Here is a 17,238-nt window from a genome sequence, read left to right as displayed (position 1 = left end):
ATAACCTCCGAAGACATCACTGGGTTCTGCCCTCTCTTCCAACAGGCACAGGGTGGCTAATGGACATACTGGGAGGGATTGGGTATTTGCAAAAACTGCATTATAACCCCTGAGATTTTACTGCATCAGCTTTGCCATTGTCCAATGGGGATCTTTTTCAACTGCCATATTTTAGCATGGTCTGGATACGTCCTTGCTGACTCCATTTCAGATTCACCATCAGACTCACCGAGTTTGCCTGTACATGTTTTAAGGGTAGTTTGTCATTTCTGAAAGCCCGTATTTTGGTTTTTTTTAACCAGAAACTGCCAGCCCCCAGAGCCCCACTGATTACAGGAGCGCTCTTTGAATGCTGAGGGCCTTCCCTAATACTTTAAGACTTCTAATTTAGAAGTCCTCTCTTTAAGCAAAAGCAAGGCACAAATTCAAAGCATGGACACACTTCTGTTGTGAAACTATCAGCAGCTTACATAAAGGGCTGCTGCTGTGGTGATACATAATCATGCAAATCAGCAGTTGCCGACCTACTAATAAGCACACAGACTTGGATCAAGGAAAGGAATTAAATATCAGCCTAACCTGATGTAAAATTTGAAACAGAACCTGTTAAGGGACAGACGTCACCTACACAGCACACTGGGGGCTAAATGGTATAAAATCCATTCCCCACACCCTCATCTGCAATGCAAACGTTTCCTCCCAGTTAGCTGCCTTCTGCCAGAGCCCTGGCAACCCCTTTATCGATCAGAGAGATGAAAAACAAACAAACTGCAGACTTAATGCTGTAAGGATCCCTGAAGATCTGATCCCAAGCCTGTTATGTCAGTGCAAAGACTTTAATGGGTTTTAGACAAGGCGTCTATAGGCCTCTGAGAGGATTAAAAAAAAAATTAAAAAATTCATAGCACTTTCTTTAATGCTAGTATAAAATTGCCTGGAACACCACTGACAGAACAGTAAATCAGTTACAGGCCTGGTAAAGACTGAGTAGGTGTGAACACTCGATTGCTTTCTCCCACTGAAACAAGAGGACAACAGTTTTATGACCACGCTGCCAACCCTCACCAGAGAGCTACCTTACAATCACACACTAGTAACATTGTTAAAGAATCCTTGTGTACAGATTCCAAGGGCAAAGGATTTTCTTCACTACCTTATCACCTTATCTTTGTTTATTTCTAGGCTTCTTGACAGAGCTGTCCTAAGTTACATTTTAATGAAATGTACTACTGGTACTTTTTAACTGGAAGGCAGAAAAATAAAGCTGTATAGCAGCAGATAATGCCAGATACAGCTCAGATAAAGATCAATGTTTTACTGCTGTCTGTGAATCAAATTGGCTTTCAGGGTGGACTCTCTGCCCAATTAGCTTCCCAAAGTCTGCACTGCACCGCTGGCACTCCCAGCAGCTCTGCCCTCCTTGCTACAGACCTCAAGTTCAAGAGCAGGCTGGCTTTCACGCTATTTATTGCGAAAAAGCCGGTCCTGCCGCTACTGAGACCTAAGCGCTCCTTTGTATTTGTTTAACTCCTGAGGGGCACAGCATCCACAAGCCAAACTACCACTTTGCACATGCACAAGAACACGTTTTTGGAGACTAACCATTCTCCAGGATGCCTCTGCTCCAACATACACTGGACATCTTCTAAGGGTTTGTCTGAAGAACGGTGCTTAGCATCCTGACTCCAAAAATCACTTCAGAGTGTCTTGAATTAGGCACGTAACTGTACATGCCCCGGCAGTCATTGCCCTTTTCGGAAATCCAGGCTCAGTTCAGTGCGATGGTGCAACACGCGGCTGTGCGACAGTCTGCACAGCAGAGCAGGCTTAACCACACGCACTTTCTGCTGCAGACCGGCCTTCCGCAGCAGCTTTTGGCCCCATGTGAGATTGCACCACTTCTGTATGAAGTGTGTATTTAAATATGTTTAAAAATACAAGCCTATTACTGCTTTGCTAGTGTATTTCCTATTGCTGCCTAGCACTTCCTACTTCTCATTCTGCAGGGCATTCTGCAGTAAAGCTAACTCACATAAGATCACTGGCTTACTTTTTATCTTTTTTTTTTTTTTTTTTTTCTTGTAGGAATACTTTGTATTTGCTGTTTGGACTCAAATTAACTCTCAGCTTAACAAGCAGGAAGAAAACCAGAAAACCTTCAAGGCTCATTTAGTCTGATCACAGAGAACTTCAAGCAGCCAACACACTTTGCAGGTCTCTAGTGCTCCCTGCGCCCAGGTCACCTCCCAGATGCTCTCCGTGTTCTTCTCACCACCCGCTGCCCCATCAGACTCAGGGTAAAGTTACTATCTCCACTGCTTGGACGGAAAAAGCAGGACAGAGGGTGTGAATACCTTTTCCCTGTCATACAGCACAACGTGCCACAGATGGGGCTAAGCCAACATGCCCCAAGACCCAGCTGCTGGCCCTAGCCCCATGCACACAGCTGATGTAAAGGTTTTAAGGCTTACACGGGGATTTCACAAGGAACAAAGTCCTATCAGTGGTGCTGCAAACACTGATTTTCCTTTCCTCCTCTAATCAGCCGGAAAGATTTATAATCAAAGATATTCACACAACCAATTGCAAGTTCCTGCCCTTCACATTTAAGGCAGCAAAATCAACTGTGCAGAACTACGAGGAAACAACAGCAAAGATCTCATCTGGAGGCCATGTACATGTACACCCAGGAGCGGGTGAGCCCTGCCTGCTTTTATTGCCATAACGAAGTTGTGTTCTTCCTGTAGAACTTATATTTTTAAAGTGGATTCCACACTGCCAGACTGACAGCCTGGAAGGCTTGGGTTCTCCAGTAACTACAAAACGGAGAGCAAGGGCAGAGTCTGCGAAAGTTTCCATCCCTCCACCCACAGTCCCGTCACCTCCTCAAACTGCCACCCTGCGATGAAGGCCTCGGCCCCATTTGCAAATGTCCTGCCCTCACGCAAACCAGGGAGCGACGCCGGATGCACAAAGCGATGTCCCAGGAGAATAAGCTGTTTCATTTGCTGTTAGCTAACTTCAAGCCGCTACCATTCAATCCATTGTGAAACTTCCCATATAAAATTGCACTAGCTCCTGAGCAGTCCCTCCTGTTAAAATGACTCCTTAGCTCTTCCAGTTAAGCTGTTCTTACTTGCACTAGAGACTTTTCTCTGATTCAGGAAGCAGAGGTGCAGGCAGCAGCTTTCCCTCTGAGTCAGTACTGAGCTGAGCCATGGCCCAGACGGGGTTGCAAAGGTCACTACCATCGTGGGTAGCTGCTTTCTGATAAAATACAAAGCCCTGTGAGCTGCAGGGTCACCACGGCTCTTCTGAACCTCTAGCCCACTCCAAACGCCAACTCGGGTCATTGTATTCCAGTTACTCGTCTGTTCCCTCATTTTAATACTTAGGTCTCCTCCAGGCACACTGCACATGTGTGTCTGTGCTTCCCTGGACAGCTGAAAGTCACCAGCTCTCAACAGATTTGCTTCAAAAGAAGCTGTGAACGTTCATTTAGTTAACACCTGTAAATTTACCATAAAATTTCAAACAACTATCATTGGCATCGCTGTCCCTAATTATGTAATATTATATACATTACAACATAACATCCCTTTTCAGTGCTCATTTCTAGACTTAGCAGGAGAGAAGAGACACCCGCTGGTGCGTCTGAAGGATAATCCAATTCCACCTCCGAGACGCACACAAGCGGCATACCGACACTCTGTGACTTTGAATAAAATTCTCAGTAAGAGAGCGATTAGCTCTGTAGCAAAAGTACCCTTACATTTCAGGAGACAATGATTGCTTTTCTACATCTTTGCTGAACTGTCTCCTAGAAACTAAATCCTAGCTGTAAATTTCACACAATTCAAAGAAACCAATCAGCCCGCAGAAAGGAGATGAATCTCTGTTCTGTGCCAGGCATTCACATAGAGAGATCTTTGGGCTTCCACTCTATTTCCTACAAGATCCATATTATGTCACCTCCATTATATTATGTAGAGTTCTTTAACCAAGTTTAAAAAAAAATCCAAACCTAGTACTTCAAAAGAGACTGCAGCCGCCCCCGTATCTCTGCTCTCTTTCTTCTAATTAGGACAAGATGAACAAATCTAGCGGAGGGGAAGCAGTGTTTGAGGAGGCAAGGGAGATGCTGACTGCACCCAAAACAGAGCGTTATTCTGCACCCCAGTGACGAATCCTATCTGTGGAGCAGCGGGTGCTCACTGGCATCATCGAGCCAAGCCCAGCACCATCCCCGGAGGGTATACAGCATCCAGTCCTGAAACGGAGCTCACCGCTCTCAGGGCAAGCAGGCATCCTGCTGGGGTACAGCCAAGATCACTGTCGCAGCCAAGAGGAGCTGCAGAGGAGACACGAGCAGTAAGGCGAGCCCTTGCATCATACATTACATTCGCTAACTAAAGTCAATGATGCTGTCAACCTATCCTCCACATGAAACCTTGCCAAACCTATAGCTGTCAGGAAAAAAAAGCCCTAAAAATCTCAAGGCTTTCAAAAGATCAAGGCACCGGGTGCACATGGTACCTGCTGGAAGGTGTTTCCAGCACTGTGCCGGCCGTAACACCGTGCTGATCCAACCGACCCACCACCGAGCCACAAGCACCACCGTGCTGTTTGCTAAACCCCTCACACCCGCACGTCTCTCCTTCCTGCCCGCAAAAAAGACTCCAAGCCTTGCAAGCACTAACGAGGTTGTTGGCATTAAAGACATTATCTGTGATCTCACTCCACTTCCCAGTGCTTCCCGTTGAATGGAAGCAGGAGGCTGCATCTAGATTGTTAATAAATGCGCGTAAACAATAGGTTCAAATGTGGAGGCTGAATGAGTCACCGCGTTCCTGCGTTCAAGCTGTGTAACAGGATCCAAATGCAGAACAAGGACCAGCTAACTTAGGGAGTGGACCAGCTAGCTAATGACAATTATTCTTGGCAGGACTCAAACAATCCCAAAACAAAAAGGAGTTTAAATATGTACAGTATGCTTATAAAGAGCAAATCCACCAGAGCAGTACTGGATCTTAAGCTTTCCTAGGATCCCTTTGCCAGTCTTCCAACACCATTTATCAAATAAAATAACCCAGATGTAAGAATAGAAGACTTAAACCAGTAAGATTTGTATGCTTCCAGTTAACCAGTTTAACTAAATATATTTACACAACAGAAACATGTAATAAAGTTCTCGAAAGAAAAACTAAACTCACAACGTAGAAAATACACCTTTTTCACTTTTCACTTCATTATTCACTGAAACTGATTTGTTTATTTATCGTATCTTTAAACGGTGAGAAAAACTTGTCATATCACTACTGCAGAACAAAAATTTAGCAATTTTTAACACTTGTGAATCGTTAGTGCAGATTAAAATTCTTCTCATGGCTTATAGCTTAGTATTCAATTGGAGATAATTTCTTCCAGAGACAAACTCAGAGTTTAAGAATTTTAAGAATACTCAATAATCAAATGCTCCTGATTATTATAGAAATATACAATCCTAACTAACAGAAGCAAAAACAAACAGAAAAATCAGTATCACAGAATAAGCAGAATACATACGGAGAAAGAGTTCCCAGAGCTCCCTGTGACGCTGGTGAGAAACGTCTTCAAACAAGATAAGGCGGCCTCTGAATAAACTATAAGGTTTTGCTTCATAGTTGCTGATAAAATCCAAAATAAGGCTGCAAAAACATTGGCTTCTACTGAAGCCTGCTTACTCACTACGAAGCGTCAAACACACCTTCATCCCACACTTAAAACGCAGATGCTGCCTCCTAATGAACTGCTTGTTGCAAGGGGGGAATACCGTTATACAATAACCAGAAGGCTGTTTCTTGATGCAGAAACATAACTGGGTTTTGACTCAGAGAAATGTAGCAGCGCCTAGGAGCTGTGGGTTTCAGCGATAAAAATCATCCCAAAATAATCTGGCTGTTCAGAAAAAAATTTAACAGGAAGCAACCTGAAGCATATGTCCCTTCTGAAAGAGAAATTTCCACCTATGGATTTGTGACATTACATAAATGCAGACCTCAATCTAGCCCAGCAATTAATCACTGCAAGCCACTGAACCAAAGCTGACAGTAAAACTGGAGCAGGTTAATATCTGTTCAGCCTGAGAAATGATGCTCTGATTTTAGCAGCTTTCATACTCTGAATACACACTGCATCAGTGGCTGGGAACACATTTGCATTCACATGTTGAAAAAGCACAGATCTTGTAAAACATATTTAGGAACTGGTGAGACGTGATACATATTATGACTAGTTCCGTAGGCCTTTGGAGAACATTGATCTTCAGAGGAATGCTATTCTTATCATCTGTGTAGTTAGTTCATCATTCTCCTTGGAAGTAAAATTCCTTGTTCTATACTGCAGATTTTCAAAGATTAGGGCTCAAATCACTGAAAGAACTTCCACATACCTAAATTTTATCGAAACTCAGAGGCAGCTGGCTACTGAGTTCTCTTAAAACCTTTCACTCCCACCCTGAACAGGGAAGAAAAGAAACTGTCGTATTTACCATTTTGTGGATCCATGTTGCTCTCTCTGCAAATAGCGGATTCCTCAGTTCCCACACACCAGTACATTCTGGGTCGCAGTTGTGAAGATCCAACACACAAACTTTGTGCAGCACTTCAAATTGAATAGTGTTGTCAAAGCTGAATGATCTCCGTCAAGTAAATGCAGGAGCAGAGAGACTGCTAGTAAGCACCATCCCGAAGAAACATCATTCACCCTGTTTAAAAATAAACAGTAAACCAAATTAATCCTTCTAGTATAGAAATGACAGGAGGCTTATTCCTTTGCATTCTCTCACAGCTGTCTAAATATTACTTTGCAGAAAGGCACTCACCATCCTATGCAAATATAAATACAATTATTTTCATAATAACTTTGTTAAAAGCATACTGTGAATTAACAGAGGAGACTAACAACGTCTACACTATAGAAAAGATAACGTTTGAAATTTTTCTCCACCAAAGCCACTCAGTCTTTGGGCAGCGGGTATGGGGGGTGGGCAGGGGTCACAGCTGCAGTTTCAGATTCTCCACAAGCTAGTGTAAAGGCAGAGCACTGAAACCATGCAGTGCAGCTGGAAGAATCCTAAATGCAACCTCAAAACCTTTCCCATCCGCAAAGAAGACTGTGGCTCTTCACAGAGCCACTTTGAGAAACTGAAAAATACTGATGTGGTTACTGAGACAATCCTCTGTAGAAAAGAAGAGGGCTGAGAGAAACACAGCAGCGCCTTTCCCCTTTCCCCAGCTCTTTTAGCGAACTCATCTACCCTAGAAGCGTCGGGCTTCTTCAAACTTGTTCAGCGAGGCAAATCAGGCCCTTAGGAGCTCTGAAAGACTGGCTTCTTCTGAACTGCCTTGCATAACAGCCAGCAGAAAACTGCACAGCTCAGTCTGCCAGGGCATTTCCAACTCCTTGCTTCTTCACAGCTGCACACCTGCAACTTTGTCTCTTTGAATGCATCTTCCACAGAGGTTAAGACTACAGGCGAATTTACAGCAGTGTGCCCAGCCAGCACCAGCACTCCTTTACTTTCCCGTTTGAGTTTCAGTCAGTAAATGCCTCTCAGATGTAACGTGATGCCCCTCATCTTTGACTACTCTCAGTTTTTCTCATGTCTGGTGCATGATGCTGAACTTCTGACTGTAGGCTCTAATTCAGCAAAGTGTGGAACCCACCTCCCACTTCAGCCAGCAAGACCCGAGAATATCCCTAACCCTCCCCGAGCAGAGGTGGCTTCCTCGGCCGGGGTTCAAAGTCCAAGGAGAGTACAAAAATACACTGATCCATCACCACTCTCCAGCAAGCTTTCTGCTCCTCCCTTGTTACATAGGGTTTTAACCACCAGTTGACAACGTCAAAAACTACTGCATGCTACATCAGTTGTTTCCAGGCAAATATCCGAGTTTTAGGTGCTCTTACAGTAAAACTCCACTTCTGATGCCCCCTGCTTTGTGGTGCCTGTCAGCAGGAACCAAAACTCACACGCCTGCGCCCCGCAATCCAGGTGCCGGGTGCTGCCACAGACTGTGGTTTGGTTCTTCCATGTTTTTCAGAGGTGAGAAAAATTATTTGGGTGCCATATGCAAATAACAAGAGAGACCTGGGCCAGGCTACAGGCACTTTTGCACACACCGCACAGCTGAACACCTCCTTCGCAGCAGGATGGCTACAGCTCGGGTGGACGCAGATGCCTGAGCCACTGAGCATCCACCCCTCCCTCCCCATCACAGACTGCAGCGGCAGCTCATCTCCCAGCTCAGGCCCCGGCAGCTCTCACAGCCCAAGGCAGCAGCAGCTCACACAGATAAATGACTGAATTTGGTAGCTTTCACCCACACAAGCAGGGGAAGCCGTGGGCTGCTGCAGGAGACTGACATGAAGATGGTTCCTAAGTCCAGATCCATCCCACAAACTGGTGAACTGGGCCATGTTGGGCAGGGATTCTGCCCTGCAACATGCCCAGTTCCCACCAGAGTCAGCTTGGCTCCCGGGCCGAGCTTCCCTCAGCCACGCCGGCTAGCATGGCTGCTGCGCCAGGACCCCAAACCTCTGCCACGTCGTGGGTGCCATGCCCCTGGCAGAGGTGTCAGGGAGGCTTCCACGCCTCCCAAAAGCTGTCCAGGTTGTCAGCTCGGAACATGGAGGGGATGTGATGCTCCCAGCAGCTGCCTTCCCTGTATGTCACTGTAAATGCGCCGAGTAGCTACAATAAGAACAAACACTTCCCCATGCAAAGACCAACAGCACAGCTCTTTTCAGCAGATGCTGGTTTCTGAGGCACTTCCTTGCTGTACAACGGGGGCACGCCATGTGCACTCACAGCAGCTGTAGGAGAAACGCTGAATGGGTGTCAGTATGGACCACAGACGTTTGAAAACCATCCCACTCCTGATTTTTACATTTCTACCCAGCTTACTCCCCAGGCTGAAACTTTCCTCGTATATAGTGAAAGGAAAAAACTTTCAAAATAACTAACAGCATGGGTTTGAAAATCAGCTCCCTTTAACTGCAAGTAAGACACTAAATGCTGTAGCCATGTGCCATACAGCATCCACGTAAGCAGTATTTCCATATTTCAGGACCTTTACGTGTATAATAAAAACACCCCTACAGTGCTTTTACCTTAAGCAAGGCGCGCTCAGCAGCAACACGTGCAGACACCATGTGTTAACTTGATTTAGGGAGATCCCATGGGCTCTGCAGAGTCTCATTCAGCAGGAGGAGGACCACGAAGAACGCTGATTTGCACCCTGTTTCGCAACTTCCCAGCTTCTGAGACCTGTTACCGACAACTTCCAGGTTGCGCCTCAGCACATCCGACCATCTCCGTGCCTCCTCTTCGCCCCGCCAGCCCTTCGGCCTCACCCCGTGCGCCGTGCCAAAGCGCAGCAAGGCACCCTGAAACACCGCGGCATCCCTCAGGTCGCTTCCCAACTCACAAGAAACCTGCCAAAACTTCCGTTCTTTGCCCAAAGCGCTCCTCGTTTCCGAGCAGCCCACCTGGGGCTGGGTGCTGCGATGGGCACCAGCGCCAAGCTGGAGATGCTCACGATGCCATCGGGGTGGGGACGTGCTGCAGGCTCGCCCACCCGCCATCGCGCTAGGCACGGCGAAGCCAGACCTGGCACCCAAACGCCCGGCACCCAAACGCTGGGGGACGTCCCCAACACCCACCCGACGCCCACCCCAGGTCAGCCTGGCTCGGCCGCTGCGCACCTTTCGCCCTTAGGTGAGCTCTGCCCAGAAAGCGGCCAACGGGCCCCCTGCTCCCTACACTGAGGAGAAATAAGGCCTCCCCCCCCGGTTCGGGGTGCCTCGGCGGCCTTCCCAGACCCTGCCCGGGGCTGAGGGCCGGGGCCGCGGGAGCCGCCCTCAGCCGGGGCCGGGGAGCCCGGCAGGGACCGCTCGCCCCTCGCCCGGCCCGCGGCCTCGCTGCCATAAAGCCGAGCTTTTACCTCAGGGCGAGTCTCGAGGGTTTCCTCTCCCCGCCGGGCCGGGGAGGGCGGGAAGGCAGCGCCCACCTCCGCCCCGCGCCCGCCGTCCCGCAAAGTTCCCAGAACTTTTCATTTTTAAAAGCTTTCTCCCCACCACCCCCCACCCCGCTTTCTTCACATGAAAAGCCCCGGCAGCCCCCCCCCCGCCGCTTCCCCTCACGGCCGGGCAGGTGCCCGTAGGGCGGCGAGGCCGAAGCAAAGCCACGGTACCTCCTGCGTCCCGGGGCCGGCGGCGTCCCTGCGGCCGCGCCGCCTCCTCCTCGTCCTCCGGCGCCGGGCACCCGCCCGCTCCGCTCTGCGGCGGGAGGCGGAGGGAGGGAGGAAGGAAAAGGAGCGGGGCAGCGGCGCGGCGCCTCCTCCGCCACCGGGCACGCCGGCCGGCTGAGGGCCCGCCCGGCTGCTGGGGCGTCAGGGAGGCTGAGGGTGACGGGCCCCGGGCCTTCCTCCCGAGGGCAGAGCCGTCCCGCTGCCCTGGGCAGGGAGCCCGCCCTGCTGAGGGGAGCGTGGCGGGAGGGCGTGAGGAAGGGCGCACGGCAGCCCCTCGACTGGGCGCCTTCCCCTCATCCCTCAGCACCCGGGGTCCGCCTGCTCCCAGACAGACCCTACATGGCTCGCGCTCTTTAGCTTTGCTTTATATTTTTTTATGAAAAACCAGACTTGCGGGAGTTGCGGGGGCTGAAGCCGGACTGCTGCGGGTTGTGGGGATGGCCTCGCCCTCGCAGCCGGCTGCCATGCGGCTCCCCGGGCACAGGCACCGACAGAGCCCCGCTGCCCGTCTCCCGCCTGCTGCGCTCCTCCTGGCCCTACCTGTGACAGAGCTGAGGTTTGTTTCTTCTCCTTCCCCAGATCGCAGCCTGAGTTTGCTCTCTTTGGGAAAGCAAAGCGACATCGTCCCCTCCCTTCCGAAGGCGCTCGATGGCTGGCATGTCAGTGTCACGCACGGCTTTGCCCCGCCACAAACCCCACCTTCTCCAGGTGCCAGGAGCCTCTCACCAGCCTGCTCCTGGTTTATTTTCCCCACCTATAGACCTACTGTGAAAAGATCATTTCCACGTGCCTTTCGTTCTGTTATTTGTGATGATTCCATAAACTGCATACACAGGGTTTTTTTCCTTCCCTGGCCTGTACTAAGAAACAAGTCTCTGCTGATTGCTGGAGGGTGGAAGAAGCCATATCCAGTCACTGTCGGGCTCTGCAGTTTGAGATTTGCGCAGGGTGTTTCTCTAACGTGATTATGGACACACAGAGAGAATGGGTCTTCATTGGTGCTGTTACCTCTGCTCAGGTCCCCATTAGTCTGCTTTTAGCTGCAAGCCCCAGTAGCGTTCCCCATTTAGCACCCTTTCCATCTCCTACCCAGCCTGCTGTCTCTTACGGCTCACAGCCTGGCTCTTACTCAGACCTTTCTTCCAGCTTTTTCAGCAAAATTGTTTGAAAACCCACTAAAATAACTTTTTTCCTTTATTTTTGATAGAGACTTCCCCTAGCAATAATTTCTCCACACATTCAAGCTAATTTTTTTTTTCTTCTTTTTTCCCCAAAATTCATCCCACTCTTCCTTGGCTCCTGCCTCTATTGATTCTGTCACTCACAGTAACTCCTTTGTATCTCCAGTCTTCCCCCTTCGAAAGTCTCAACTCTTCTGAGCGATGCTGTTAGCAACTGGAAAATTCCAGGAGTTTGGCCTGACCTCTATAGGGAGACAGCCGGTGTTTCTCACACGTGTATGAGATGGGAAGAGAGTTAACGGACAATGGCATCAGTACGCTCTTCTCTCCATCTACATTGCAGCTGAGGGAAATAAGCCCTGAATGGGACCGCATTTAGCAGTCACACCAGTGATGGCTGTGTCTCAGAGGGGTTTAGGAAGCAGCCAGACCAAGGCAGAAAGCCCCGCCTGGCAGTGTGGTGCACAGTCCCTTCAAATTCTCCATTTTGAGGCTCACCTCAAAGCAAAACGGATCCATCCTACTCCGAACTAGGGCTACAAAAATGATGAGGGGACTGGAGCATCTCTCCTATGAGGAAAGGCTGAGGGAGCTGGGCTTGTTTAGCCTGAAGAAGAGAAGGCTGAGAAGGTACCTTATAAATGCTCATAAATATCTTGAGGGTGGGTGTCAGGACAGGGCCAGACTCTTTCCAGTGGTGCCCAGCGACAGGACAAGGGGCAACGGGCACAAACTGAAGCATAGGAAGTTCCAGCTGAACATGAGGAAGAACTTCTTCCCTCTGAGGGTGATGGAGCCCTGGCACAGGTTGTCCAGAGAGGTTGTGGATTCTCCTTCTCTGGAGATATTCAAGACCCACCTGGACGCGGTCCTGTGCAGCCTGCTGTGGGTGACCCTGCTTCGGCAGGGGGTTGGGCTGGGTGACCCACAGAGGTCCCTTCCAACCCCGAACGTTCTGTCATTCTGTGAACTGGAGGAAGCTGTGTTTGCCCCACCAGCTGCAGCTCTGCTCTCCTTCCCCCTCCGCTTACTGTAAATGGCACAATGTATAAGAGTGACTGTTTAAAGGGTGAGCTATCAGACACACGCTCCAGCTTTTATGTGTAGCGCGCTGACCGCACTTCGGCACTTTACTTTTTTTAAAATAGGTTGTTCTTCACAAATTGCAGAAGTGAATCCAAGTTGAGATTCCTTCGCAGCCCCCCCCCCGGGAGATCCTGAATCCCTACGCAGACCACGCAGACACGCACTCTGCGTTCAGTTCTGCCACGGGGAAAAGGTACCTCGACATTACGTCGTCTCTTGTGAGCCCAGTGCACGTTTCCGCTTGGGGACTACCGCTGGGTCACTGAATCGAGCGGAACAGACACGATGCTGCTCTTGGAAGAGCCCCCTGTAACTCCAGCAATACAAGGCCATTTTGTTGTAGAAGCATGAAACCATAACCCTTTCCAGTGTTTACTTTTATTGACACAATGGGCCAAATTCAGAGTGAAATAAAAAACAGCAACAGGGGGGCTGAGTTGAGTGGAAGTGGCTTGCTGATGGAAGGGGTTTTAACACATGCATTAGAGGGGCTGGAACTATCTTGAAGCGCTCATCAGTGTAAATAAAAATGCATTCAAGTTACTCCTCTGTTTAAATGACGAAAGTCAGTAGAAGTTTCCTGCTCCCCCTCCTTCCTTTCTGAGCAATATCAATATGTAGTGTTTAGAAATCATTTCACAAAGTTAAACATTTATTAGGAACAAGAACTATTACAAAAAGATACCCATAGTCTAAATATATACATGAGGCTTAAACATAGCATTTTCATGTACCTTTAGCTATAAAAATACATTAGATTAACTGTATCCTAATTTATAAATATAGTTCTTTTTTTTAAAAAAAAAAAGTAGTATTTCATATGAAAGCCTTACTGTGCAATGAAAGAATATATACCCTCTAAGGGGTTATTTTAAAGTTAGTGTCTAGTGTTACATAACTTAGAAAATTCAGTGTGTAGAGTCAAACCCTGATTTATACAATAAGAGATACATTGACTTTTTAAAACTTGATAAGGGAAAAAAAAGAGGTGAAATATATATCATACATATAAAGCCAGAATACTAGGATTTTAAGAATTTCAGATTATTTCAATTTCAACCACTGTTTATCAAAAATTAATACAGAGATACATCAAGATAACCAGCCTTTTACTGTTTGCCTTACCTCCCTACTGTCTGACTGCAGCCCTAGAAAAACCTCAAGCAGGCAAAAGTAAAATGTTTGTCTGAGAAGATGTTTGCACTCTAAGTGTTTTACAAAAATAGAAACTTATTTACAATGTTCCCATTTGGCCTTTCATGGGGAAGGGAGGCCATTTTCTTCACTGGATGGGGAGATTTACCTGTCTCACGTATCCGTGGGAGGACAGGCAGCTAGTTATACGCAACGGTTGGAGGTATGTCATTTAAGAAGCTAAGCAGTGTTGAAGTGCAATTTCAACGTTCAGTAACTAATAAGGAAGTTTAGGCTCATGCAAACCTTCTCCTTACTTATCGACACCCACCTTCCTTCCTCCTCCAAAAAAAGGTCAACTCATACAACAGAACTTGTTACTGACTTGGGCATATGTCTGAGCAGAGGAAGGGACCGGTTAAATCCTTGCTTGCATCACAGAACAGAGGTTAGACCTGCGTTTCTCCTTCAGGCCCTGGCATCTTGAAAACTCCAGGCAGCAATCTTCAGCAGTGCTCTATGGAGATCTGTTGGTACGCCACACGGAACCTCTGCTGCTTGGCTCTCAAGAGGACAATCCCAGAGAGATCAGGTAAACTTCCTAACAAGCCGATGCCACTAACTCCTGCACACTTACAGCTCCTGCAGACATGGTACTTCTCCTACGTTTGCCAGTGGTTCTCCAGTACAGAATCGGGAGGAGGAAGAGGGAAAGCAGTGAACCCAGGAACTGAAGACAGCATGTGGCTTGTCATTAATCTCATGGTAATAATGTCTGGGCATGCAAAGAAGTTACTGCAGGAGATGCTAAGGCATGAACTTGGTGTGACAGCCACTCCATGGATGCTGTTCATGTATGTGCATGCTTATACAGGTGTAAGCAAGAGACCATTCAAGGCCGTTTATTCCTCAGTGAAGGATCAGCCACTCTGTGCTTGCCACAAGACAACAGCACTCACGAGGACAATTACTACAAAGCTGCTGACACAATGAAGTCCAACCATAGCTTATTCCATGGCAACTGGTTTGTACGCCCACATCTTAGCACTCAGTGTGTGCTTGGGAGCACCTGCCTTTTCCTACTGTACTTCCAGAAATTTATTTCAAGCTACATTCGTACGGCATAAAGAAGCAGTGAGAAGAGCTTATAAGTTTTACTCTCATAATAATAGCTCTGGCTCAAAAAATGAAGAGATGTTCACACAGCCTGCAAGTTACAGAGAAAGAGAGAGCAGGACAGCTTCTTGCAGCTCTTCTGCTCCCTCCCCCAGACCAGAAGGACTGGCATGGGATGTTTTCTGTTGGGTATCTACCATGCTACACGCTTAGCATTCAACTCTCAGTCATCACGGTAAGTACAGTGCAAAATCCTCTTGCGAAAAGTGCTGTAGTGAAGGTTTGAGATACAACTGTGACTCATTCGGAGTCAGAAGGGTTAGCAAGTCAGTAACTTGTGTTTGCAGCATGTGTAGTGTGTGCACACCAAACCACCAGGTTCAAATGACACTTTAAAGTCTAGCTCTGTCGGGTGAAATACCGGCCCCAAAGGAGTCCTCTAGGAAACTCCCCTAAATCTCATTCAGGGCTAGAATATCACCAATGTGGAGAATGCATGTATCTTTAGAGAGACCAAGATAGCTCTTTCAAAGGGAATTTCTTTACAGATCCTTCCACAAAAGCTTGCACTCCCATCCCAAACTCCAGCTGCGGTCTTCACACAAGCTCTGCCAACTTCAGTCCAGTTGTATTAGCTCTGCCACTCAAATCCGTTCATGCCAAGTGAAACCCATATGCCTCTGAAGGTGTTTTAACAGTCCATGCTCGTGGTACCAGAAGTCTTTCTAACAGGCCATTGACATCCAAGTCCTTCAGGGGTACAGTCTGAAAGCAGATGTCCTGCAAACACTGTGACTGACCAGCATTTTAGTCACAGGTAGCAGACAGATGTACAGCCAGGGACTCGCACAGTACAAGTGTGTGCTATGCTGCCAGTAGGGTCAGTTAAACCAATGTTTGAAGAGCCAGTTGACAAAATGGAGTCCAGTGGATTCAGTGTTTCTAGAGGAATAAAGTTGGGTGTTTCCATTTCCCTTCCTGCCCCTCCCCTCCCCCTTGCTCTGAACACGTCCCCCATGTGTCACATTCAGAGTGTCAGCATTTTAGGCCTTCTGTTTTCATGGACTCTTCTCGGAGAGTTTAATGGTGACTGTTTTCACTTCGGTATATTCTGCCAAAGCATATTCACCACTGGAAAAGAAGAGAGAGGAGGGAAAGGGATAAACAATTGAGGTGTGTTAATGCATACTTCCCTAAGAGAAGAGATATCTACACTAGTGCCTTTTAGCCTCTGAACAACAGCTGCTGTAGATGATATCAGGCCATTAAAACCAGATCTGAACTGACTTACACCAGCTATCAGTTTTGCCCACCACTTCTAGTAATCGCCCAGTACACGCATGTCAGTGCACACAACTACACTCTGTTGCAAAAGAAACGTGGAATGCTTCTGGTCACAGTAACCCACAAAATAACACCTTGTGACTCTCTGCCTACTGAAGACTGAGTACTGTTGTGAGAATCCACAGAAGAAACATTCATGTAAACATAGTTATCAGTGCTTAGACAGTAGTTAAAGTTACTTTTTCACTGAAAGGAAGCTTCTATCTACAAGATACTATATCATCAAGAGGGCACAGTTGTTTCAGAAACACATACTGATGACAAACCCCACCACTGCATTATCTTGGTTGGTGGAAACTGGCTGTATTCCTATGCCGTGCCCAAGCGACAAACCCCTGACATCCTTTAATGAGCCAGGCAGTCAGGCAAAGTAAACCAGAAGGTCTCAATATATACGTCCCATCTGAGGATTCATTCATTTGCTGTGCTTAGCAAGTGAGGCATCTGAGGCATCTCAGAGCAGCAGATGCACCAGACCAGCTACTGGAAACAGTTCCTGGGAATAAATTTGGCTTGTGAAAGAAAAGGTACATTGGATTCCTCTGAAGAGTTTTCTGAATGGTGTAATAAAACATGCCTCTCTCCTATACAAGAAGAAAATGAAGATTTAAGTCAGCTTCTCAGCTCTACCTCTAAGTTACAGGGTGAGCTTGGTTTAAAAATTTCTGCATTAGTAACTAATTAGAGCTGGAATGTCTGGTAGTCGTGCTGCAACAGGTCAGGCTGGGGAAGAGGGACAGCGGGTCCTTCTGTCATTTAGTAGCAGCGTTGGAAGGTAGAATGATTTTGGAGATCATTCCTTGTTGTTCTAGCTCCAACATCAGAGAGTCAGAGGTGAGAAGAGGTCCAACTAGGAGCAATGGTCCAGCAGCCGAGGGAGGCCCAGCTACAGCCATATAAAGATGGAGGAGGTTTGGGTCCAGTGTCCTCAGCCAAGGTGCCGTACTTCTCCCTTGATCTAAAAACCTAACTAGTAAGGAAAAATGCTTGCAAGTGGAATTGACTGAAGTGGAGTTATTAAGAGCTTATAAAGCAGATGAAGGTACTCCTAAAGGCACCGCTCACATTCTCACATCTGTGCTTTA

The 17,238-nt window shown here is 47.6% G+C and overlaps 2 protein-coding genes across 5 annotated transcripts in view; both read right to left on the bottom strand.

Moving 5' to 3' along the window:
- Positions 1-10,320, bottom strand: part of LRRK1 (leucine rich repeat kinase 1) — an 81,333-nt gene extending 71,013 nt beyond the window's left edge. The window contains exons 1-2 of one of the 3 annotated variants that reach the window (XM_075431790.1): positions 10,236-10,320; positions 6,530-6,745 (exon numbers count right to left, since the gene is read on the bottom strand). In XM_075431790.1, coding sequence (XP_075287905.1) covers positions 6,530-6,596 — 67 coding nt within the window. In that variant the 5' untranslated portion in view covers positions 6,597-6,745; positions 10,236-10,320. Of the gene's footprint in view, positions 1-5,565; positions 5,878-6,529; positions 6,746-10,235 lie in introns of those variants that run through there. The other 2 variants (XM_075431792.1, XM_075431791.1) reach the window with 2 other exon arrangements.
- Positions 10,321-12,933: 2,613 nt separating this feature from the next.
- ALDH1A3 (aldehyde dehydrogenase 1 family member A3) overlaps positions 12,934-17,238 on the bottom strand; it is a 38,115-nt gene continuing 33,810 nt past the window's right edge. For both annotated transcript variants that reach the window (XM_075431911.1, XM_075431912.1), the window contains one exon: positions 12,934-15,940. In XM_075431911.1, coding sequence (XP_075288026.1) covers positions 15,868-15,940 — 73 coding nt within the window. In that variant the 3' untranslated portion in view covers positions 12,934-15,867. The remainder of the gene's footprint in view (positions 15,941-17,238) is intronic.

Source organism: Opisthocomus hoazin, chromosome 10 (genome assembly GCF_030867145.1).
Source record: "Opisthocomus hoazin isolate bOpiHoa1 chromosome 10, bOpiHoa1.hap1, whole genome shotgun sequence".
Taxonomy (NCBI): domain Eukaryota; kingdom Metazoa; phylum Chordata; class Aves; order Opisthocomiformes; family Opisthocomidae; genus Opisthocomus; species Opisthocomus hoazin.
This window is presented reverse-complemented; position numbering and strand designations above follow the sequence as displayed.